Source organism: Talaromyces rugulosus, chromosome IV (genome assembly GCF_013368755.1).
Source record: "Talaromyces rugulosus chromosome IV, complete sequence".
Lineage (NCBI taxonomy): Eukaryota > Fungi > Ascomycota > Eurotiomycetes > Eurotiales > Trichocomaceae > Talaromyces > Talaromyces rugulosus.
In genome coordinates this window covers 3,524,029-3,547,513 of record NC_049564.1, presented here as the reverse complement: position 1 = coordinate 3,547,513, position 23,485 = coordinate 3,524,029, and the positions used below count along the sequence as shown (strand labels likewise).

The following is a 23,485-nucleotide window of genomic DNA, read 5'->3' as shown; positions in this document are numbered from 1 at the left end:
AAACTTGTATCAAATTCAAAAATAATCATTCAGTTTCTACGTTAAAACTAGTAATACATTCATGCTCTGCCAATGTAAAGGTGTGGGCATTAGACCCTAAATTTGTAAATGTTCAAGCAAAAATATTTGGCCTTTGACTTCATGTAGGCACAATTCTGCTTTTGTCTAGAAACTTGAGGTTGCTAATTATCTGCTACCTGTATATAGTAAATGTCCCACACATTTTGCTAACATGAGATAACACGAGATCTCGATGCTCACAAGTATAGCAACAATATGAGATGATTTCCTTATATACCTGACTATTAGCTTTGATGACTTTGCAAATCAATCACAACCCTTTTGCCTGAAACTAAACCATTGCGCAAGATATTCAAGGAAGTATTAACATCTGCTAAACCCCCTTGACGAATGAGGAGTTCCGGGAGCACCAATGCCTTGCCCTGCAGCAAGTCTTCCAACCACAAAACCAGCCGCTCACCTATCACAGGAGATGTGTGGAATAGTTTTATTGGGACACTATGGTATTGAATTTCGGGGCTCTGGATCTTAGGAAGACCAGATGTTCCTAACAAGTGGGCCTTGGCCTTACTTTTGTTATTGGTGCAGAGTGTATGCTGTAGAAACAAAGCTGTATCAGATCCAATGAAGTCCAAACCATATCGAAGTTTTCCTTGGGTAACCCCACGGATAATTTCAACTGCTCGGTCAGGGTCTAATCGGTCAACGAGGAGGTCGGCAACATCAAATAGCTTTGTCCCATGGCGGGCAACGTCGGCCACACATATGACCTTCAACCCGCAAAGTTTGGCGAGCTGTAGTGCGATAAACCCGGTGGTTGTTGATGCTTATTGGGGGCAAATTAGTAAATACTACTCAAAAAAGAGAACAGTATGTTAAAAGCAATCCCGGCTTACCTCCCCAAATGACAAGCCATTCTCCAGGTCGGATTCTATCATCCCCCCGCGAGGAGTAGCATTCATCACGGATATCTGCAGTGATTCCACTCCCGCAGAGTCCATTCGAAATCATTTCTATAAGATCAGGGCCAGATGACTTTACTGCGACTGAAAAATCCAAGCCAAATGAGACACCCAGGGCTAGGGCAGCTGCAACAAATGCCACCCCCACCGTGGCCCCCTGCTGCGTCGAGTTCTCTGGAGGGATCCGGGCTGCATTATAATACGTGGCGATCGCGTATTCCTGAAAGGCAGCTTTGCGAATGTCGCGATAATCGGTGGACGGTACGAGCACACGGTCCCCAATGCGGAGGCGCGATGAGCAGGAAGATTCATAGATAACAGTACCTGCAAGGTCTCGTCCACAGACCCATGGAAGATTGGGTATTCCAATATTGAACGCACTAAAATCGTCCGTGAGCGAGACGCTGCTTTTTAGGAGTCTTGACATTCTTGGGTACTCACGGAGCCTTCCAGTCAATCGGGTTGAGCCCAATACACTCAACTTGAATGAGGATTTCTTCTGGACTCCTCACCATTGGAACAGCATACTGAGAGTCGAGCACATATTGCTGTTTGAGACCATACAGAACGAGGGCTTTTTGGGTAAGGGGAAACCTAGTCATACAGTCTGTATGCTCGTTATTTTCCACCGTGGCATCATCCTCCGAGGAGCGAGGAGGCCAATTGAAGTTATCGCAAATATTTGTCATGGGTATTAAGAATATGCAAAGTACATAGATACGTAACGTCAATTATTGTCAACCATTTAAAGAGGATTTTATTGGGTTCCAATGCGACGGGGCAGTAATAAGAATTAGAGTGATACGACTCATAGGTTCAAGTATGAAATGAGTGTAGGTGATTATTCTGCTCCATGTCATTAGCTTTGTGTGAGCAGTTGATCGGCCTAGATGCATTATTCTTGACTCAGAATCTTGAGGTGGCTCATTTTTGAGAAAGTCCCGCATATTCCGTACGGTATAACGACGTATCGATACAATACGGTACTCTGTATAAAGTACTCGATACGTATCTATGTAGTATCAAACGGGTGGTGACCTTAAAGCTTAGATATGACTATGTATATTAGCCCCACGATATAAAGTTAAGAAAAATTAATATCAAATTAAGAAATTTAATCTCGCAAAAGTGATGCTAGTCAACAATGCGATAGAACATGAATCGGTGGCTCTCCGTAGCGCCAGACCGGTTCAATAATGGAGACAAGATTCTGTACCATCATTCCTTGGCCATACGCACATCTCTCATGTCCGTAACGTAACCTCGTTTTTATGGCCACAAGGGCTAGTTTTCTGATCCACAATCATGGCAAATTGCGAAGCTATAGCACAATTAGCCATTATGGTGCTAGCCTATCGAGAGTGGAGCTATAAAGTCATAGGAGCCGCCGTAGTTGAGCTAGTCATAATGCATACATTGTAGAGACTACATAAACGCTACATATTTCCAAATTATAAAAAAGAGACGCAGCTTTTGCTAGATTTGTGTTTGAACTACTTGCTTATCAAAGACCACAATAAGCCACCAAAATGGCGAGTCCGGACCACCCCCGCAAACAGCTTATCATCAACGCCATGGTTCTCATGTCACGTAAGCTGTTGCCTGGATCTATAAGTCTATCCAATGCTGACTTTGCTTTCAATAGCTAGTGGCCCATCTCCGGGACTCTGGCGACATCCGGCCGATACATCCCCGGAGTTTCACGATGTTCACCACTGGGCTAATCTCGCCAAGACCTTGGAAGCTGCTAAATTCCACGGTATCTTCATAGCAGACACAATTGGGGGTTACGAAATCTACAAAGGTCCTCGTAATTTTGCCCCCTCAATTTCTGCCGGTGCCCAGTTTCCAAATATCGAGCCATTGTCAGTCATTTCAGCAATGGCTGCGGCTACGGAAAGCATCAACTTCAGCGTAACAGTTACAACAACGTATGAACAGCCGTATCATTTAGCTCGAAGGCTGTCCACCGTCGACCATATGTCGCGCGGAAGGTACGTACTCCTTCCTGATGCTCATACCATGTATATCAGTAACATCGCTGATAGCTTTTCTGTAGATTGGGTTGGAATGTTAGTCCAAAGCTGAAATTTTTAAGAAACTTACCTAATGGTTGACTTAGATAGTCACCGGCTACTTAGACTCGGCTGCACGAAATCTTGGCTATACTGAGCAGCCTTCGGTACGTATTCCCGAGTACAGTTTACATCTCATGAGCTGAACCTAGCCAAATCCAGCACGATGAGCGTTATGTTATTGCTGAGGAGTATATGGATGTCATGTATAAGCTGATGGAGTCTTCTTGGCGTGACGATGCTGTCGTCTATGACCGTGAAAAAGGAGTCTTTTCTGACCCGACACGAGTGCGGGAAATCAACCACGTTGGGAAATATTACAGTGTACCGGGACCGCATATCTGCAATCCCAGCCTTCAGAGGACCCCTGTGCTGTTGCAAGCTGGCACTTCCAAGGCAGGAAAGAGCTTTGCCGCAAAACATGCTGAGGCGGTCTTTGTTTCAGGCCACTCGCCCGAGATGCTTGCCCAGAACATTGCAGACATTCGCTCAATGGCGCAAAGTGAATTTGGTCGTGATCCTCAAAATGTGAAGTTCCTCGCACTCGTTTGTCCTATAATTGGGCGAACGGAGAAAGAAGCTCACGAGAAACATCGCGAGTTTATAGGTCTTGGGTCAAAGGAAGGTGCATTAGCATTGTTTGGTGGTTGGACTGGAATTGATCTTAGCAAATATGGAGATGATGAGGAATTACGTTATGTGGAAAGCAATGGAATCAGATCCATCGTCGAGGGCTGGTCAAAGGCTTGTCCTGGTGTGGAGAAGTGGACGAAGGTAACATTGGCAGAACAAATTGTCGTCGGCGGTCTCTGTGCTACTATTGTTGGTACCACACAACAGGTTGCTAATGAGCTAGAACGATGGGTAAAGGTTGCAGATTTGGATGGTTTCAACTTCGTAAGTCAGATATTATTTTCTAATTCCCCCTTTATGTTGTTGTATCGCCTTTTTTTTTGAAGCAATTAGCATGAGATTGATGGCTAATCCTCTGATCTTAAAGTCATATGCTGTCAAGCCAGGAACGTATACGGAAATCGCAGAGTTACTTCTCCCGGAGCTTCGCCTGCGAGGCGTTTTCTGGGACGACTATACAGTCAAGGGAGGAACATACCGTGAGAACTTTTACGGTGTCAAAGGAGAAAACGGACTGCCCGCAGATCACCCTGGAGCTAAATTTCGATGGAAGGCCGGAGTGGATGCGGCTGATCATCCGATTCCGGACAGTTAATTGTGATTACATATGTAGAGCATCGCTAATGGTGACAATATTCCTACCTACCACTAGTAAAGATAGAGCAATATCATCAGCTGAACGCAATTCTTAAGTCAAGTCAATTCGATTTTTACTAGACCCTTGTCACCCTACTCAGTTCCCAAATCAGCCCTCAAAAGGTTAAGAAGCAGACATCGAGCAGATCAGACTCAATCCCTCATACCGTAATGTGACACTACACATCAGCATTGTCATGTCGCTGAGGATATTAGCTCGACCAAAGCATACGAATACCAATATTTAGTAGACATGTGTAAAAGTGTATTTATTTCTATCTATATTTTAGTCGGTACTTTATATCTATGCAATTTCCACAACTAGCACCTCAGCAAGGCTCAGTGACGCTAACTATTCATGTATATAGCATTTAAACATCAGCACGGTCAGAAAAAAAAGCAGGGAAAGAGGGATTGGGCTATCCCATCAAGAAATCAATGGTGTGAGACAGCTGCAAGGGCTTTCAAAGCCAAAGCAGTAGAAACTCCTCTATTGCCCAGCTTCTTGTCAACACCTGGAAATCGGTACATATAAACCTGTTCCCAGCCCCCATCCTCACACTGTAAAGAAAGAAGTTTCTCCACTTCAAATGGACACAGGAGTCCAACTCTCTTGCATACTAGGATACGCATAGCAAGACATAGTGCATCACCATCACTACCAACCCGTTCTTGAATTCGCTTCCTGAGAAGTCCGTGAAATTTCTCAGTCACGACCTCATCATTTGATTCCTCAATCAGTCGACTGACATAGTACAAAAACCATTCCGGGGTGGAGTAATAACGAGTTCCATCAAGATAGGCGTGGTGGAACAAAATGTCGTGGATCCACTGGAAGGTACTTTGAACTTGGTAACGTCGCCCATATTTACAAAATAACGTGACGACGTTGACCGATATCACAGCGTCAATTCTTGGCCGTGATGGGTCGAAGTAGAACTAGTAAAGTCAATTCTGCGTAGTTACAAGGTTTGATCAAAAACTTACTTCTATCATGCCGTCGTCATCGATATTACCAAGCATATCATCAAGGAGGCCGTGGATTGTCTCTTCATCGTATTCCAAGACAGACAACGCAAGTGAGGTTGTATCCAGGTCGTCGGGGTACCTCCTGGTAGTAAATTTTGGCTCCTCTGAATTCATGAATTTAGTCATAGGTTTCAACATGCTGGCAGCCAAGAGTTCAAATACCACTAAAGAAATTCCACCTCCATTCTGGACGTTTCAAATATACTAGGTCACTGAGAGATTCCGTCAATTTCTGTGGATATATAACAATGTAGTGTGAAGAAGGCGAACTTACAAGTCGCGAGTCGCTTCATAAATTAGAAGCTGTGAGTAATTTTCCTTGACAACAATAGCACCACAGTCTGTTGTTGTATCCATTTTTCTAGCGTTGGCCTTGAGCCATGCACGGCCTTTTTCCACCGGATCACCCAGCAGATTGGTCAGTACTGAGATGGTTTGCTGGACACTTTGAAACAGTAATCCGCGGATGCCAATCGCCTTAGCCGTAATCATGTTTTCAATAAGATCATCAACAAAGAAAGCATCTCTAGGAGATACACGGAGCTCTTGAAGGACCTTATGATAGAAACGAGGGCTGGGTTTGCGCACTCCATTTTCTGATGATGTAAATACACGGTCGAACACTGACCAGAAAGACGGACCCCACTTGTCTTTCAGAGCCAGATAATCGGGCTGCGATATATTCGTCATCAGCAGGATTTTCAAAGAATCCCCATGGGATTTTTTGAGCTTTGAAAGAAATGAGATCAAACTTTCGTCGTAATCTGCTCTCGCGCGGCCCTTTTTAATCGCATCATAGAGCTCTGCCACTGGGAATCCGCATAACTCAGACAATGTACTGTAGCATTCATCCTCGCTTATTTTCCCGCATTCGTAATTCATCCAGGTCGAGGTTCTAATCAACCTATCGAAACTTATAGTACTTTTTCCGGTTTCGAAATGAACGGAGTCCAGTCTTGATGTTGTGAAAACACCCCCAAGGTCAAAAATCAAGGCCTTGGGAGGTGGAAGGCGGAAAGACTGCATTGTGGAAAGATCTTTTATTTATTGACTATGCTAGCTCGGTCCATCAGCATGTCGTTTTATTCAAATGCAACTGGTATATAATGGTGTTACTCCTATACTTACAAGTGGCAGGGAATGAAAAGATCAGCTGCTTTTTTTATGCACGTCTTCAAGGCACCAAGTGAGACAGGGGGGTTTAAATAAGAGGGGCTTTAAGGAATCCAGCTCTGCATAGTAAAACATTAAATACGCCTCGAAAGATTAATCCATATAGTGATGTGTTGGGTCGTATGCTGTATTTTCTCAATTACTTACCCATTGTACTTCAAAACAAGTATGGTACATGTTGTTCGTCCGGTAATCCTCTGTAATCAACGATTCTTTTACATACGAACCTTCACATACCCCACGACTCGTAAAATATACAAGTCAGAGCGCGACAGCATCCACACGGGGGTCTAATATTTGGGTCCGGTTCCACGGAATATCTTCTCAAACTATGAAGTGAAGGGTTTTCATTTCCGAAACGAAATTTTTGATCCGTGTTGATCTAACCACACTCTCAATATAAAGGTTGCTAATGCACTAGTCAATGGAACGTCGAAACTCAGTTACAAATAACTTGTACTGTGTGCAAGTATCTAATCTAGCCTCAGCAGAGCTTGCGTGATTAAATCACTTTAGGATGAATTTATGAATTTATGACCTTGAGACGTGTGGATAACGTAATTCTAAGATTCTATTTATTCTACGTATTATATCAGGGTGAGAATTTTATTGCGCCCTCGGTTTCTAGTCAAATCTAAACTTCTTGGTCGTATGTTCATTTTAATCGGTAGATAGATAGCCTTGGCTTTGTTTGCTGCTATCTGGTATATTGTCAAGCTCACCATTTGTTTATATATAGTCAAACTGTCAATTCTCTGACTATCGCCTTAGTTGGCGAACAATGGGGAATTTTAGCTTATATAAATTACATCTCTAACTGTCTAATACGCGCTTAAATACCTCCCTCGTGTATTTGTTGCTTTTTGAATATCTGGATGGTTTTATTCGTCGCGGAGTTACGAAGCTCAGCCAAGCTTTGATATGCTTTTGACCGAAATCGTTATTAGCCTAACACGGAATTTTCACTGTTTCGTTCTTAATAAACAAAAAAATTTGCTAGCGTTCCCAACATAGTCAGGTGCTCGGACCGACTTATCTCAGACCTCACTGAGTCGGGGAAGCAGTCTAAGGACCCACTAGGAAAAACTACTACGTACGTAGCGAGTCTACTACATATTAGACACTACCGGTTTGGGCCCTCTTCCCAAGGCCGAGGTCGATAAGAACACTTATATAGTCGTACCAAGTTAAATGGGACAAGAGGAATGCAACAAGTAGTAGAACACAGCAAGTCTTCCGTTCTAGATATTTTTCGATTTTAAACCCCAAATGGATGCTAAGTGAGATATGATCCCAGCTGTATCCCTGACAAATCAATCATTTTGCTAATAGTACAAAAAGGCCAGAGGATTCTCTGCTAATGCTGATCCTGCAGGATAAGAAGCTTGACGCTGAGCAGGTATTATCGTTTTACGATAAACTCCAACCTGTAGAGCCGGGCTTTCTTCACGGCGAATGGCAGGGTTTTTCAATCGATACTGGCCACCCAGGCGTTAATATGCTTGCGGAAATGCGTTGGGTAGGGAAGAATATTTACAGCATGGACAATGTCGATCCAGTGATGGTATCCGATGAGAATGGTTCTAGAGTTGTCCTAACAGACTGGGGACGTGCACGGGTGAGAAATCAAGTTGAAGACGATCCCTTCTCCCCCTTTTTTAATCGCTATTATTATTTCACAAATTTTGAATTGACACTGACTCAGATTCAGGTGAGAGAAGTGAAGTTTCGTGGGGTTGTATCTGCTGCTGTTTTATACAATGACCACCCGATTATAGATAATTTTCGATATCTAGGCAAAGACATTGTCATTGGGGCTATGGATAATATCTTGTACCAGGATACATTTTTCTTCTATTTGAAGCGTTTGCCCAAACGCGAGACAATAAGTTAGCTAGCCTATGCCACATTTTCCTTTCCGTAATTCTTTTTCGAACATGTAATGAAACCTTAATAATAATCAATGCCCTTGAACTGAGTACGTTTTATTGAGATATCCAGTAAATCGGCTTTGTATCATGTGATCGCTAGTCCAAATGACTTCGCTTATAATCGATCACCTTTTCATAGTGGCAGAACACCACACTAGATTTGCTAGATCCAAAAATTGGAAATTCTATATGGGGATTGATGCGCGCACCACCCCCTTCCTAAACCATCATAGCGTCAAAATCAAATTTCCTAGTAAATTCTTAGTGGTTTTGATTACCTAGTCTTTAAAAGCAGTAATATATAGCCTCTAAATCCTAAGATAAAGACTAATTTAACTTTAAATAGAAAACATAGATCCTTAGTAGCCCCCTAAAACTACCATCTTAAGATCTTACTTCACAATAACTTTCCAATTAGTACGTAGGAATTTTTATAAAAGAATTTTCAATTAGCTTTCTATGCTATCCTAATACCCTACTCAACACTAAAAGACCAATAATATAGCGTTAGATAAAAAATATTAATCCAGCTTCATATTATTAAGGCTAACTAATAATTTCTTATTATTACTAAAGATAAAGACTTAGAGGACAGTAGAAAACTTAGATTAAATCAATTAATATTATATTTTTTACTTTATGTGTATTTTTATAGAAAATGTTAGCCTTGAATATTACAAATAATAGTCAGGGATAGACCCTAAACCGGGATTGGTAATCAAAACCTCTAAGAATTTACTAAGAAATTTAATTTCAGAGCTACAACGATTTAGGAAGGGAGGGTGGTGCGCGCATCAATCCCTATTTTATATTAGACTAGAAGCCCTTAATACGACACTATTCTTAAATTATATGCTCATGTACGGGGTACTGTTTCTGTAAACTCAAAAATATCGTTCGTATTTCAACCTAAGTTTGTATTGATAGGACGTTAATTTGTGGAGCTTTTGATTACTCAAACTTACAAGAATCAAGATGTTACGTCCAAAAAATGGGATATCCAAGATACATATTCGCCGTAGTCTAGTTCGCTAGAATTATGGTTTGGGTCTATTTTAAATTCCGGCTTCATCCGAAATTATTAAAAGCGAATGGTGATGGGCCGCTAAGCTGTCACCCACCTGACAATTACTTTCTTGCTCTGAAATTGCATAGATTGAAACGACTTTCCTTCATTGGCAGAGACGTTACAGGTAGACTTCGGTTTTTTTTCCAACATCGTGATTTACCTATTACTTATACTGGAAGGCATGACAAAATGGGCTACTTAGTACAAGCAAGTCAATACATTGCTTATACGGTGCGTACATATACACATGCTCCCATATTCAATTTAATACCGACTGATATTTGTTACAGCTAGTCCTTTATTTTATTCTGAGCGTTATATATAACCGATATTTCCATCCTCTTCGAGATTACCCAGGGCCTTTTCTGGCATCAACAACACGTCTTCCATACATCACGGCATATGTACAAGGCACAGGCCCTCAATTTGTAAGGGCCCTTCACGACCGTTACGGGAATGTAGTGCGGATCGCTCCTGATGAGCTTAGCTTTCGAGATGTGACCGCATGGATGGAGATCTATGGTGCCCGTTCATCAAGCAAACCAAGCCTTTTGAAGGATATGAGATTCTATAATGTCTCCAGAAATGGTGTCCCAAACCTTGTGGTTGCCCCGACGGACGAAATTCATAAACGTCAGCGACGGATTATCTCGCGCGCTTTTTCAGATGCTGCATTAAAAGATCAAGAGCCTCTCCTTCAGTCCTATGTCGATCTATTTCTTGACAGACTTGACGAAAGAGCAAAAACAACCAACGGCAGAGTTACTAACATTCTGGAATGGTTTCATTTCGTTACCTTTGATTTTATGACAGAGTACATCTTTGGAGAATCTTTCAGCTGTCTACAAAACTGCGAGTACCATCCATGGGTACGCGTTATAATTGATACTATCAAGGCCTGGCCAGTCATTAGCTCAGCAAAGTATTTGCCTACTCTTGCGCCTTTAATACAAATTATAGCGCTCTTCTTTTATCGAGACATCTTAAGAAGGCGCAGAGAAAGTTTCCAACTTGGATTGTCAAAGATAAGAAAGAGACTCGCTCGACAAGAATCAGGTCACTATCCTGATTTTATCTCTCATGTTCATGCCAGCAAAAAAATTCGAGAATTATCGTTAACTCAAGAAGAACTAGACTCGAATTCTTCGTTTCTGGTCTTAGCTGGGAGCGAAACACTATCAACTTCACTGTCTGGTTGCACATATTATCTGCTAGCCAACCAAGATTCGTATACAAAACTCACCAATGAGATACGACAATCATTTTCAAGTTTGTCGGAAATATCGTTTGCGAAATTGGCGCAACTGCCTTACCTTGATGCTGTTATAAATGAAACATTTCGCATTCGTCCGCCTGCACCCCTTGGAATGCCACGGTGCGTGCCGTCTGGGGGTTCCATCATTTCAGGTCACTATATACCGGGAGGGGTATGTTGCCCATAAACCTATCCAATCCGATTAATACTATATAGACATTAATCTCTTGCATCAGACGACTGTATCCGTTCCTCATTGGGCATCCTACAGATCATCTCACCATTTTACTGATCCGGATGAATTCATTCCGGAGCGCTGGCTGCGGGGGGGAGGTGAAAGATTTGTGAACGATAATAAAGACATTTTGCAGCCATTTTCTGTTGGCCCAAGGAATTGTCTCGGAAGAAGGTTAGTTCTATGAACCTCTGAAGCTCCTTTCTCTGCCGTAAGACGTGTAGTTTTAATAAGTCTTCATTTTTGCTTGATCCGGAAATGCATATCACCTGGACACAAACTAACGAGTCCATCTAATCACAGTTTGGCTCTTGCAGAGTTACGTCTGATCCTGGCTAAGACTCTATGGAAATTTGACATGGAGTTGTGTGAAGGGAGTTTTGGATGGGATATGAAACAGCGCGCCTTTGTGGCTTGGGATAACACACCGCTTATGGTACGTTTGATGTCTCGAGAGCCAAACAAAACCAATATGTAGATAATCAGGATGGGCTATCGAGTAGCCTAGGAGACAAGGGTGAATTCTTATCTAGGAGAGATATGCAGTAATACTTGCAAACTGCTCATGTGTATTCGAGATATGTAGGCCTCACATTATACTTACTGCCTCTTAGATTTTTCAATTCATACACGGTCGGTCTAAATGTTGCTGGATTATATGAGCGACATATCTTGCCTCAGTAATTCATTATTTATAGCTGATCCCCATGCACCAAATCAGAGAATAGATGACCTCTAATTAAATTAGTTGTAAAAAAATCCGATAGACTCTATTAAACTTGAAACATCGGGATGAGTGGCCAATGTCAGCCATAGCAATGAAGACTACTAAATATCGCTGAATCTTGAAGATTCTCCTATAGAAACAATTGAATCAAAAGAGGCAGTCACAGACCAAAACAGATATAAACAAGCCTTTGATTTAGAATATGTTCTGTGATAATGAATATGTTCAAGTTCTATCGGTACCAGCATAAAGTATGCAGAGACAATATGGAAACTGATCTCGCTGTGTGTACATTGATTTTTGTGTTTGTGAGTGGGGCCAGTATATGGACCTCACAAGTACAGCCAGTAGACAATAGTCTTGACATAATATTCTTTTCTATGAGTGTTATCAGCTCCATTATTATTATTGTTAGAAATAAAAACCAAACTCACACAGTTCAACATAAGTTAGTAACTAACCCTTAGTGTTGGCATCTTGACTCATGAATGCTCAGAATATGGGACCTGAACATTAGTAGTACATTGCAATTGCTTTCCTATGAGTCAATAGCTCATCCTGGAGATTTATGGAATAAGTTAATAACCCACACGCGTGCCGGGCTACCTGTAATTCCATATAAAATAGCCACTTTTTAGGACACAAGTCTCAAAGTTTTATTAAAAAATTTTATTTTAAAGTCTAATATATTATTCTAAACTTAAATAATAATTATAGTTTTTTAGAAAGTCATAGTTGTATTTTAGTTCTGTATTTTATTAATATAGGTATAATTTTCTTTAATATAGCTTTACAGAGGTTAATATCTTATGGATTGGTTATTTATACTATATTTTATATAATATTGAAACTATACATAAGGCTGCTTAATAGAACGTTGAGATCTCCAGTCCTTAAAAAATGTCCATTTTGTATGAGGTTTCAGGTAACCCACCCAGCACACTAAGACCAGTGTCGACACTGTAAGGTCTAATCTAAATATCTAATATGCCGCGACGAAATTCAACTCCAACAGACAGTGGTTCACAGCCAACGCGAGTCCCCACCTGACTCGCGTTTTTTGCGGGAAATTTACTGTATAAAATAATTACGTGGATTTTATAATACTTTGAAAGTGAAAGTTTTGTTTGATTTTGTAAGGGGGACGCGGGCATTGGATGGTGAACCACTGGAAAACGCATCAACCAATCAAATCAAAGAGTGCTGGAGAGCGAGGGCTTAAAATATTCAATATTGAGGAAATTTCCCCTTAATAAAATAGCACGGGCCTTTTCAGTAATAAGAAAAGAACATTGATGGACAGCAATTTCAAGTAATGTCTGACTAACGCAATTGCGGCTCGTTTGACAGATTCTGGCTTCAAACTTTGTTCCAGTTGCTATAGCAAGTCCCAGATATAGGACAGGGTGGGCCACGAAATGCCACTTGTACCTAGTCCCAACCAACTCAATGTGGATCAAAAAACACATAGTGGCTTTGAATCTTTCTCATGAAAAGCACTAGTAATTACCACGCTAGTATTACCCCATCGACTATTTACAACATACTTGAAATTTCCAACAACTAAATCAATGCAATTCAGCTAAATTATGCTTCCAAGTACATTTACTCTGTCGGATCTGCCAGTAACAAATATTTTATCCTTCTTGTCTCCCATCGGTCTTCTCATCATCACTACGATCATTTCTGGGCTTGAGATAGCGAAATTGAATGAAATGAAGACGCGGGCAATCGTTAGCTACAGCCCGAAAAATGGCGAAGCTAAATTCCAACTGGAGTCTGTATTTCTCCGAGAAACACAGCCGAATGAACTTTTTATTGAAATGGTCGCTTCCGGCATTTGTGGCACTGATCTTTTCTTTGCCGAGACCTATGAAGGCATTCTTGGCCCATTTCCAAGAGTGCTTGGCCACGAGGGTAAGCACAGCTCTAGTAATTCTATCTATATTTCGCCGTGGTGATTGGTAGTCCGAATCTTTACTTCAGCTTAAGTGATAATTTATTTAGGAGTTGGCTGGGTACGTGCTGTTGGACAAAACGTACGCATTGCTGCGGTAGGTGATGCGGTGAGCTTATCATTTGCGTCATGTAGAAAATGCCAGCCATGTTCAAATTCGCATCCAGGTTACTGCACCAATTTTGCGGTCGAAAATTATGGGGCGACGATTGCTTATCAGATGTCTGGCGGACAGGATCTTCCTGGCTACTTTTTTGGCCAGTCAAGCTTTGCAAATCATTCGAATGTTCCTGAGAGTTCAGTTGTGAATATTTCTCACTTGATTACTGAGGAGCGTGATATGCATGCTTATGCTGCAATGGGATGTAGCTTTCAGGCTGGTTCTGCTACTATTACCAAGTTGGCAGGCGCTAGAAAAGAAGACTCTGTGGTTATCATGGGTGTTGGTGCGGTTGGTCTATCGGCTATTATGGTCAGTTACTGCAAATCCTCCCCGGTTGAAAATAACGTTTACCCAAAAATTTTTCTATATCACGTCAACTAATAGCCGATTTATATCTAGGCTGCTAAGATCTGCAGATGCTCGCCCATAATTGCAGTTGATCTGCATGAGACAAGGCTACAGATGGCAAGAGAGCTAGGAGCTACCCATGTGATAAATACATCTATTGACTCTGTTGACCTTGCTGCGGAGATACAGACAATCACCAATGGTAATGGTCCAACAATTACAGTTGACACTACTGGTTCTCCGGCCTTATGTAAGGATGGTCTGGATTTCACTGCAGATAATGGTAAAATGATTCTTTTGGGTACTCCACCCTTAGATGCGGAGTTCAACATCGGGAATTTAGTGGGTTTTATCAAGTCTGGAAAATCTCTCGTTGGAAGCATGGAGGGTGATGCAATTCCAGGGAAGGTATGATTATCAAGCGTGAACTGAAGCGCCTCCAGTTAACGATCTCATAGCATATTCCTCAGATGATAAGGTGGTTTAAGTCTGGTATATTCCCTATTGACCGGCTGGTGAAAACATACAAGGTAAACGCACCAAATCAATGAGTTTTACCCTTTCAATAATAGCTAAAGGATCTTCAGGTCGAAAACTTCGAAGCTGCTATTAGTGATATGAAAGCTGGTAGTACTATCAAACCAGTTCTACTTTGGAAATAAGTCAATCGACTATATTTCTGAAAGTTTTTTTCTTGTGAATATTTAGGATGTGTATTGTTAATTTATATCTAACGTTGAAAGATCGAAATTCAAAAACTCAATTAATACATTTCAAAATCTAGGTTGCCATTTCTACCTTTCACTAGTTGAACAAATAAGTCTATGTCCCGGGCTAAATCTAGTCGCCTACTTCAAGAGTGATTCACATACAAAATATTTCGATATAGAGGGAAAGAAAAGGATAATCTGAGGCTATCTATGTCCGTCGCTCCCTTTTCCATGGTTCCACCCAAAATCGCATCATCGTGACATCGTTACTTCTCGATCTAGCAAAGTGGCTGGTGCATACATAACATTTGATTCAGTAAATATATACTATGTTTAGTCTACTGTATAACGAGTCCTTGGTGGCGCTGCTAAAGGAATCCCTAAAAACGAAAGATTTCCCTCTTCGTTTCGTGGTTGTCCCTGTACGTCGCCCGTAGTGACCTTCACTACCGAGCTGATACTTTTGGTGCTAGTAAGTACCATGATACAGAAGCTTATCGTCATGGTTTATTAAAAATAATATCTAGATTTGAATTGGGTTAGAGCACGGACTGGGGATTCAAAGCAGCTGTTTCCCTAGTCAAGCTGTGGGATCAGAAAATCATATCCCACGGAGCAGTTTAGAGTACAGATTAAAAGGACTGGAAACTGGGATTATGAAGTGCGGATATAATAATTTCTTAGCTTTATTATAAGATTATTCCTAACTAAGTACTCCCTAGGGCTATTTACTGGAATAGTCCACGAAAAGTCTATATTGTAGCCTCAGGCACCCGCACCTTTGTCCCATGGATCAGGACTGTCACATGACCCGTCTAGCATGGAGATTGTAACGCAGAAATAATGAATGAAATGGGAATTATTCACGACTTAGTGAAAGCTATTATACTTGCTTGGAGATGAGTAATACAAGACACACACACGAAAGATAGTTACTTCTCCATCAGAGGGGCTCCTCCGTGTGGAACCTTGCCTGTTGTAAGACACTGTGGACAGCCAAGCGTTGGCGAGGCTGCGCTGCGGACAAAACCCGTGCGTCAGACTTCCGGCCATGATTAACTTGGTGGAATACGGAAAGGCTATCTGTGGGGGAATCACTTGATGAGCATGCTTCGATCAATCGCGCAATGTCGTTGAGGATCGGCTGTGCCAAGGCTAGCCCATGGAAAAACCGCTTGATAGCTGCCAGGCATACCTCCGCTCGACGCACAGCAAACTCGATATCAATAATATCTGGTTCAGTCGAGGAATGCGCTGTAAACAGGATCAATCGAATGGCATGGTAAACGCACACCCCGGTAGCCAGTTCAAGTAGCCGTGGCTCGGTGCAGGTCTGGTCTAAGTCGCAAAACAAGGTGACAGCTGCCACCGCATGTTCAATACATGCCCTTTTCGCTGTCTGAACAAAGTTCGCGTCAATGGTGCTCACCACCACGTCAGGCGGAGCTTCAGGGTACCCAGGGAGGAAAATACGATATAGGTCAAAATAACACCCATGCCATAAGGTAACCATCATAATGTGACGTGGTAGCCAAGGGCTCTGAATTAAATTCTTCAGATCTGCCTCTGGGATCGCTGCTTGGTTTGGCATCTCTTTTTTAAGTTCCAAGAGAGCTTTCTCGAGACCCCCAGTCACAGCTTTGAGGTGCAAATAAGGCTCGGTGCAAACAGCAAGCTCCCGGGTCAGTTTCATAATATCCCTGCGAATGGATGCCAAACAGATGCACACATTCAACGACCCCTGTTCGTTCTGATCTCTTAATATATGGATGGCAAAATCTTCCGTGCCGGGTGGACATAGCAAACCAAAAGAGTCTTCGTTTGAGGGCGGGTGTAGGTAGATGCACTCGAATGAACAAAGTTCAAATTCTGTCAGTCCGATGGAGAAATATGACTCTAGTAATTTGAAGCACCATATGGTGCGGCGCCTGGTCTCTCCCGAAATCGGGTCCAAGTCCATGTGCTCATGATTTAGACCCATGGCAGATGCCGCGCGGGCTGCTATTGCAGTCAACATGAATGCCTTTTCATATCCCCCCGTCGCCATTCGATAGCCGATAATCAGTAACAGAGCCTGCAAACGAGGCATTGATGGGTGCTCCACGCGTCTCCAGATGGTCTCTTCCGCGTTCGAAACCCATTCATCACTCTTCTCCCGACCGACAGCCAAATAACTGGGGCCAGCGACGTGGAAAGAGGTCAAGGCACAAATGGCTAGAACCAGCGGTCGCTCTAATGTGCCCTTCTGGTATTTAGCCAAGGTCGTAGAAGGATGCAAAAACGCATAAGAAGGCACTGGATAGAGATACTTGAAGAAATTGCGTATTAGTTCTGTCGCTATTTCATGAGACGGATCACCCGCGGCCCTCTCTTTACTGCTGCCCTCAAGCAACACTGATTCCGGTGGAGTAGTAGCAGGAAGGGACATGTGATCTTCCGGGGATGACACAGTCGCTAGATTGTGTTCTCCATCACTCTCTGAAATTCGGTCACATTGCCTGGATGTAAAATACGAACATGACCGGTCGTGTTTGGTGCAGTTGGCGCATTTCGGGTGCGTATTGGAGCAGCGGATCTTCCGCCTTCGACACTGTGAACAGGGGTTTTGGCCTCGTAGCCGGCCTGGTCTTATTGTATCAGCAGCCACTTGGGGCGGTTCGCCAGGCGCAGCAAAGGAACACCGGAAGCCTAGGCGCTCGCAGTTGTGGCAAGAAGAGATTTTACCATCGCAACGAACCTACACATATTAGCGGTCGGTTCCATCATATTAATCAGAATGGGTGGGTAGGTAACCTTGCGAGCTCGGCACTGCCGGCAGACTTTCACTCGAGGAGTCCGCGATCTGAAAACAGACAAATAGGGTGATATTGATGGGTCAGCTGGCGGCATCTCGTAGGCAGAAATCTTCTGCTGAGGAGGTTAGACATGTCTTCCCAATCAAGACAAGATATGTTGGATTAGGCGGGGGTCAATCACGTCCAACCGCGCTGTGTTCAACGATTTGTAATAGCTAATAGGTAATTATGATATTGGCGGGCCCACGAGTAGAACGGGGTGTTGAAAAAGTGGACAACAGTACGGAGTACATAGTTGTAACTAAGATGGAAGATGAGGCTGTCTATTGACTAGCGGGAGACTAAGCCACGTGAGGGAAAAAGCGCCGACATCCGAAGGCCCCCCGAATGCGGCTAGTCCATCCGATAGCCGTCCTACTTAGTAACATCACAACGTCATCTAGTAAAATTAACCAACCTAAAAGGGGGAAATGTTTTATCTAGCCAAACTCAGTGATCCAACCGTTGGACAGTCGGAGTATGGGCACCGTAATCCAAGAGGGGACCATAAGATACCGCCCAGTTAAAATATCATTGCAAATATTGCGAATGGAATTGCACCAGCTTCGTTTTTCGACGACTGTCAACAACCCTTCTGCTGTTATTCAGATCACAACATGGCCACTAATGTAAAAGGGTCTTCGCGACCCAACATCATCTTCATTATGGCGGACGACCATGCCTCAAAAGCCATTTCCTGCTACGGCGCCGGGATTAACAAGACGCCAAACATCGATCGGATCGCCCACGAGGGCATGCTCTTCGACCACTGCTATGTCACAAACAGTATCTGCACGCCATCACGAGCAGCCATTTTGACTGGCACGCACAACCATGTAAACGGTGTCATGTCCCTTCATTCGAAAATCCAGCGACACACTCCGAACGTCGCGAAACAGCTCAGAAGTGGTGGATACAAAACCGCCATGATCGGAAAGTGGCATCTGGGGGAAGGGAAATTACATGAGCCCACGGGCTTTGACTTTTGGTCCATCCTGCCGGGCCAAGGCGAATACCACGACCCCGAATTCATCGGTCCCGACGGTACTCGCGTCATAGAAGGATACGCGACGGACATCATAACAGATATGACTATCGATTTTATCAAGCAGCGAGACCAATCTGAGCCGTTTTTCATCATGTGCCACCACAAGGCACCGCATCGGAGCTGGGACTACCACGAGAAGCACAAGGATCTGTATCAAGATCCTATCCGGCTACCTGACACCTTTTCGGATGAATACAAGAATCGAGCGAAGGCTGCCGCCATTGCCAAGATGCGAGTTGCCGAAGACTTGACATACAAGGACCTTGGTCTCGCGCAGCCCGACGGTGATCGAAGAAAAGTCGGGGAGAAGGTGTCTAGTGGACAGCGGAAAATTCCCGCCCCTTCCACGGACGAAGAAGTTCGAATGATGAAGCTCATTGACAACGAGGATGGCACTGTCTTCCGCTTTCATAGCAAAGAGGAACTGGCCGAGTTCAAGTTCCAGCGTTACATGCAACGCTATCTCCGTACCGTTCAGAGCATTGATGACAATGTCGGCCGAATCTTCGAGCTGCTGGATTCCGATCCCCAATTAGCAGAGAACACTATTCTCGTCTATACATCGGATCAAGGGTTCTTTCTTGGTGAGCATGGATGGTTTGACAAGCGGTTCATTTACGAAGAAAGTTTCCAGATGCCGTTGATGGTTCGCTATCCCAGGGAAATCAGGGCTGGCTCGGTTTGCAGTGACATTGTCTGCAACGTGGATTTTGCGCCCACGTTTTTGGACTTTGCCGGTGTAACCACGCCGACTTGTATGCAGGGTCAGACGTTTCGCTCAATTCTACAGGGCATCTGCCCCGCCGATTGGGATCAGCTGGCTTACCACCGGTACTGGATGCATAATGATGCTGAGCATGAAGCGTATGCCCACTATGGAGTGCGAAATCATCGGTACAAATTGATTTATTGGTACAATGACGATTTGCTCGTCGATGGGGCCCGGCCAGGAGGTGAGGATTGTCGGGAGTGGGAATTGTTTGACTGTCAGGAGGATCCGCTCGAGTTGTTTAATTGCTATTCAGATCCGAAGTATAAGGATGTTGTGGTCGAAATGACGAGGCTATTAGAGAGGAAGATGGCAGAAATCGGGGATGAAACGGCTCATGAGAAACTTACAATCCAATAGACTAGCTGATTTTGCTTCACGCATTAAAAATTAGAATTGCTTCACAGACTATCATAGCTTGCACTTTGTCTGGTGGATCAGTCACCCTGGTGCCGACCACAGACAGAACAAACTCCTACCTTCTCTTAACTACTGCATCCAAAAGCCTTCAACGGCATTCTAGGACCAACATACCTTGTATTCATTTTAACAACCTGAGCTGCTCTTGGAGGCTACTATTATCTGCAATGCATTTTTTTCACCGAGGTAGTCCACTGTTCCATTCAACATCTCCTTTCTAGGCAATCACATATCCTTCTAACTAGGTATAAGAGAGGACAGCCCCTCGTGAACCATTTCATTTCGATATACAGTCTATTCCGCTCGGTTATTATATGAACATGAGGGAGCCTCTTGAACCGATTGCTAGTGGGTTTTACGATGTTACTGGCGTTCCTAGTATAGTGCAAAAAGGTTTTATAAAAAAAAAACCTATGCTATTTGCGTATATTTCAAGTAATATTTGATCTATTTCAGGAGATGTATGTACTTGGGTGGGAGTTTAATGGTATAGATGATCGCCGGAAACTAGATTGGAAGAATTTGCTTTCGAAGTCTCACCACGTGCAATCTCCCTGATACTGTGTGCAATATGCCATCTGAATCGGCTCAGAGCCGACTCCCCGCAACAGCATCCGCTCTCTCAGATCAGATAATCTCACAGCTGCGTCAATCTGGCTCCTATTCTGCCCGCTTGGATCTTGACGTCCAGACCACAGTACTTCTCCCGCGGCACTTGCCCGTGGCCACATCACTTGATCCATATTTGATGGATCGCTCCGCTCAGCCCAGAGATGAATCTCGCCCCCGAGGACCAATGCTAACTGATCAGCAGATAGAGAAGCAGTTGGGTCGTACTCATATATCACTCGCCAGTTCTTAAGCGGCGAACAGTAGTCAGTGTATGGATAGTGAATTGCGGCATCAGTGTTGTTGAAGTTGAACCATTGTCCGTAACCACAGGGGAGGTACTAGAGATAGTCAGTGATTGGCGAACAATTCACAGGGACAGTTCACTAACCCAGTTCTCGTAATCCCCAAAGAGAGCTTTGTGTCCCCGCCCGGTTACTTCGCTTAGAGATGCATCATCGAGCCAGGTCTGAACCACAACATCTTTGCCGAGGGTAAGATTCCAGGTGATAAGCAACTCCTCCCAGACAATTGGTACTAGACCTGCTTTCCTTACCAAGTCATGACTGTGATCGATAAACTTTTGAATTAAGGGGGTCAGGACAGAGACGCTACTAGAGTTGACAGTGTCATCCAGAAGGTAGTCGTTGGTATTAATCTCGTCCCCGCCAGTATGGAAATATGCCGAATATGGGGAGACCCTGGGCAGAACATCATCAAACAGTTTGGTGACAAAGTCGTATACCGGCGTGTAATTTAGCTTCAGTTGTCCGCAAGGCGGTTCAGAGCAATAATCGTGCCATGACTGATAACGAAATGTTGTGATGAGGTCTGGATGTGAGAATCCAATAGATGTTGTGTGGCCAGGCATATCAATCTCGATTATAACTTCGATACCACGATAGATTCCGTAGATCTGAATATCTTTGATATCTTGAGGCGTGTAGGAGTACCCGCTCCGATAGGCGCCCTTTTGAGACAGCTCTGGCAGCGCAGGAACATCTAGGGGCCAAGATTGTGCATCGGTTATATGTATGTGGAGACGATTGAATTTGTTCCAACTAAGGGCATCAATGGTCCGGAGGATGTTCTCCTTTGGAAACCAGTTTCTGGAAACATCCAAGTTCAAGCCTCGATGGCTAAACTTTGGCCAGTCACTAATACTAACCGGGGCGAGATTAGTATACACGCCAGTGCCCTCGCCCGAATGCAAATAAAATAATTGGGTGAAAGTCTCCAGAGCACGGAGAACACTAATAGACGATACTGCCTTGATGGTTGCTGCTCCATCCGTTCCTATTGTCAAGTTATAAGCCTCATCCACTTCACCTGCGATAGGCTTGAATGTTGAATTGTTGTCAATTGTGGTCTGGGTGATTTGGAGTTTCTGTATATAAATTTTTGAGTTGCCAGTCGCGGAGGGCTCGATTTGGTCCAGCTTATTACGGGGGTAGAACTTCCAAGGAACAATACTGCTTTGGAATATAGACTCCCGAGCCCTCTGCACGGCAGCCTCGACGATATCCAAACTTGAGATCTCTGTTGGGATTGATTTGGTACTGCCTATGCGTTGCGTGAGCTGTGATTGGAGATCATTAGATTCTGTGGTAAAAAAATAATAACAAAAAAGCCTTAGAGTGGAAATAGCTTCCCATGGACACCTACGGTCCGATTATTGTACGAAACTCGAAAATCCTCTGCGAGCCAAAGAGCAGCGCTTCCGTTGGTGAAAGATTGAGGGGCAGGCCATATGGCCGCGGCGTGGCCGACAAGGGAAAGGAGAGCAACGACTCTCATGATGAATCGAATGGATAGAAAGTCAATTGTTTGAAATCTTCCAGAGGAACCTGTGCAGATGCATGATTGATATATATACAAATCCAACCCCACCGGGCTAGATATGCAATTCCACACCCAGGCCAATGTCGTCGGGGGGGATTGGCCATGCCCTTGCACGAAACGCGATCGCGATCCTACAGAAGAAACTGTAACATTGCACATACCGTAAGGTTACACTTGCAAAGATTCGAATCTCATTAACGGGCCTAGTTACCTCCTACGGAGCATGTCGTGATTTGAGCAGTCAATGCAATATACGGGGTATAGATTGCAGGACGCTTGCAAGCACGCCAACAGCGAGAGTACCGGTACGTGCGCATGTATAGACCCACGACAAAGGAGGAAAAGCTCAGAATTGCACCTTATAGCTTGTAAAGCACGCGACCGAAGTTAAGATGGCACATGTCCTTATTGCTCCATCCATACTCCACTCTAAGATGCTGTAATTAGTTAAAAACCTGGCTGCTAATTAAAGTGGTGAGAGTCGTAAATTCATCATAACTAGTCGGTAACTAAGTTCTATTGTGGGGGACACGTACGTAGTGACGGACAACCCAATTTCCCATGTCAAATACTATACTTTACTTGTACGATCTCTAAATACACATACAGAAAGTATTCCTCTGTACTTGTCGTGTTTAAAGCGACTTTCTATCTCGTGTATAGACTAGGGCAGTCTGATATCCGCCTGTCCGAAGTTGGCAGAGTTTGGTATGTAATTCTTAGTCTTGCTATTAACATGGTTATCGGTTGAAAAGTCACCTTGATGCTGCAGGTGGATGCCAAGTGAGATGAATTTCCACCTCTATAGAAATAGGGTTTACGTTGCATGAATTTTGCAAGATATTTGATATGAATTGCTTGGCTAGTGTAGATAGTTTTCTACAAGATCTGCATTCTTTGCTACATAGTGCGGTCTCAGTCCTCCTTTGAGCTTTTTGCGTGAGCGTGAGTATAGCATCACTCCATTCATACACCTTGACAGAGTTGATCAACCAATACGACTCTGAAAACGCGTCCGGATTCTGGACGACATATTCCT

The 23,485-nt window shown here is 43.5% G+C and overlaps 8 protein-coding genes across 8 annotated transcripts; 4 read left to right on the top strand and 4 right to left on the bottom strand.

Annotated features, from left to right (window-relative positions):
- Positions 1 to 305: 305 nt before the first annotated feature.
- TRUGW13939_07945 (uncharacterized protein) lies at positions 306 to 1,576 on the bottom strand (the record flags this gene model as incomplete). Its single annotated transcript, XM_035491081.1, has 3 exons — positions 306 to 847; positions 918 to 1,363; positions 1,425 to 1,576. Coding segments are annotated over 3 exons (1,140 nt in total), but the record flags the coding sequence as incomplete, so codon positions are not given.
- A 936-nt stretch (positions 1,577 to 2,512) lies between these two features.
- TRUGW13939_07944 (uncharacterized protein) lies at positions 2,513 to 4,286 on the top strand (the record flags this gene model as incomplete). The annotated part of the gene is made up of 6 exons (XM_035491080.1): positions 2,513 to 2,573; positions 2,629 to 2,977; positions 3,043 to 3,055; positions 3,106 to 3,165; positions 3,221 to 3,955; positions 4,059 to 4,286. 6 exons carry the CDS (start codon positions 2,513 to 2,515, stop codon positions 4,284 to 4,286), a joined length of 1,446 nt encoding a protein of 481 aa, XP_035346973.1.
- A 476-nt stretch (positions 4,287 to 4,762) lies between these two features.
- Positions 4,763 to 6,382, bottom strand: TRUGW13939_07943 (uncharacterized protein; the record flags this gene model as incomplete). Its single annotated transcript, XM_035491079.1, has 3 exons — positions 4,763 to 5,266; positions 5,315 to 5,495; positions 5,631 to 6,382. The coding sequence occupies 3 exons, from the start codon at positions 6,380 to 6,382 to the stop codon at positions 4,763 to 4,765; spliced, it is 1,437 nt and encodes a 478-aa protein (XP_035346972.1).
- A 3,336-nt stretch (positions 6,383 to 9,718) lies between these two features.
- Positions 9,719 to 11,568, top strand: TRUGW13939_07942 (uncharacterized protein; the record flags this gene model as incomplete). The annotated part of the gene is made up of 5 exons (XM_035491078.1): positions 9,719 to 9,760; positions 9,820 to 10,956; positions 11,021 to 11,193; positions 11,323 to 11,455; positions 11,506 to 11,568. The coding sequence occupies 5 exons, from the start codon at positions 9,719 to 9,721 to the stop codon at positions 11,566 to 11,568; spliced, it is 1,548 nt and encodes a 515-aa protein (XP_035346971.1).
- Positions 11,569 to 13,923: 2,355 nt separating this feature from the next.
- Positions 13,924 to 14,876, top strand: TRUGW13939_07941 (uncharacterized protein; the record flags this gene model as incomplete). The annotated part of the gene is made up of 4 exons (XM_035491077.1): positions 13,924 to 14,175; positions 14,266 to 14,622; positions 14,673 to 14,744; positions 14,802 to 14,876. 4 exons carry the CDS (start codon positions 13,924 to 13,926, stop codon positions 14,874 to 14,876), a joined length of 756 nt encoding a protein of 251 aa, XP_035346970.1.
- A 991-nt stretch (positions 14,877 to 15,867) lies between these two features.
- On the bottom strand, positions 15,868 to 17,352 carry TRUGW13939_07940 (uncharacterized protein; the record flags this gene model as incomplete). The annotated part of the gene is made up of 1 exon (XM_035491076.1): positions 15,868 to 17,352. The coding sequence occupies one exon, from the start codon at positions 17,350 to 17,352 to the stop codon at positions 15,868 to 15,870; it is 1,485 nt and encodes a 494-aa protein (XP_035346969.1).
- Positions 17,353 to 18,375: 1,023 nt separating this feature from the next.
- Positions 18,376 to 19,935, top strand: TRUGW13939_07939 (uncharacterized protein; the record flags this gene model as incomplete). Its single annotated transcript, XM_035491075.1, has 1 exon — positions 18,376 to 19,935. The coding sequence occupies one exon, from the start codon at positions 18,376 to 18,378 to the stop codon at positions 19,933 to 19,935; it is 1,560 nt and encodes a 519-aa protein (XP_035346968.1).
- A 596-nt stretch (positions 19,936 to 20,531) lies between these two features.
- On the bottom strand, positions 20,532 to 22,401 carry TRUGW13939_07938 (uncharacterized protein; the record flags this gene model as incomplete). The annotated part of the gene is made up of 3 exons (XM_035491074.1): positions 20,532 to 20,945; positions 20,996 to 22,183; positions 22,270 to 22,401. The coding sequence occupies 3 exons, from the start codon at positions 22,399 to 22,401 to the stop codon at positions 20,532 to 20,534; spliced, it is 1,734 nt and encodes a 577-aa protein (XP_035346967.1).
- Positions 22,402 to 23,485: the final 1,084 nt, after the last annotated feature.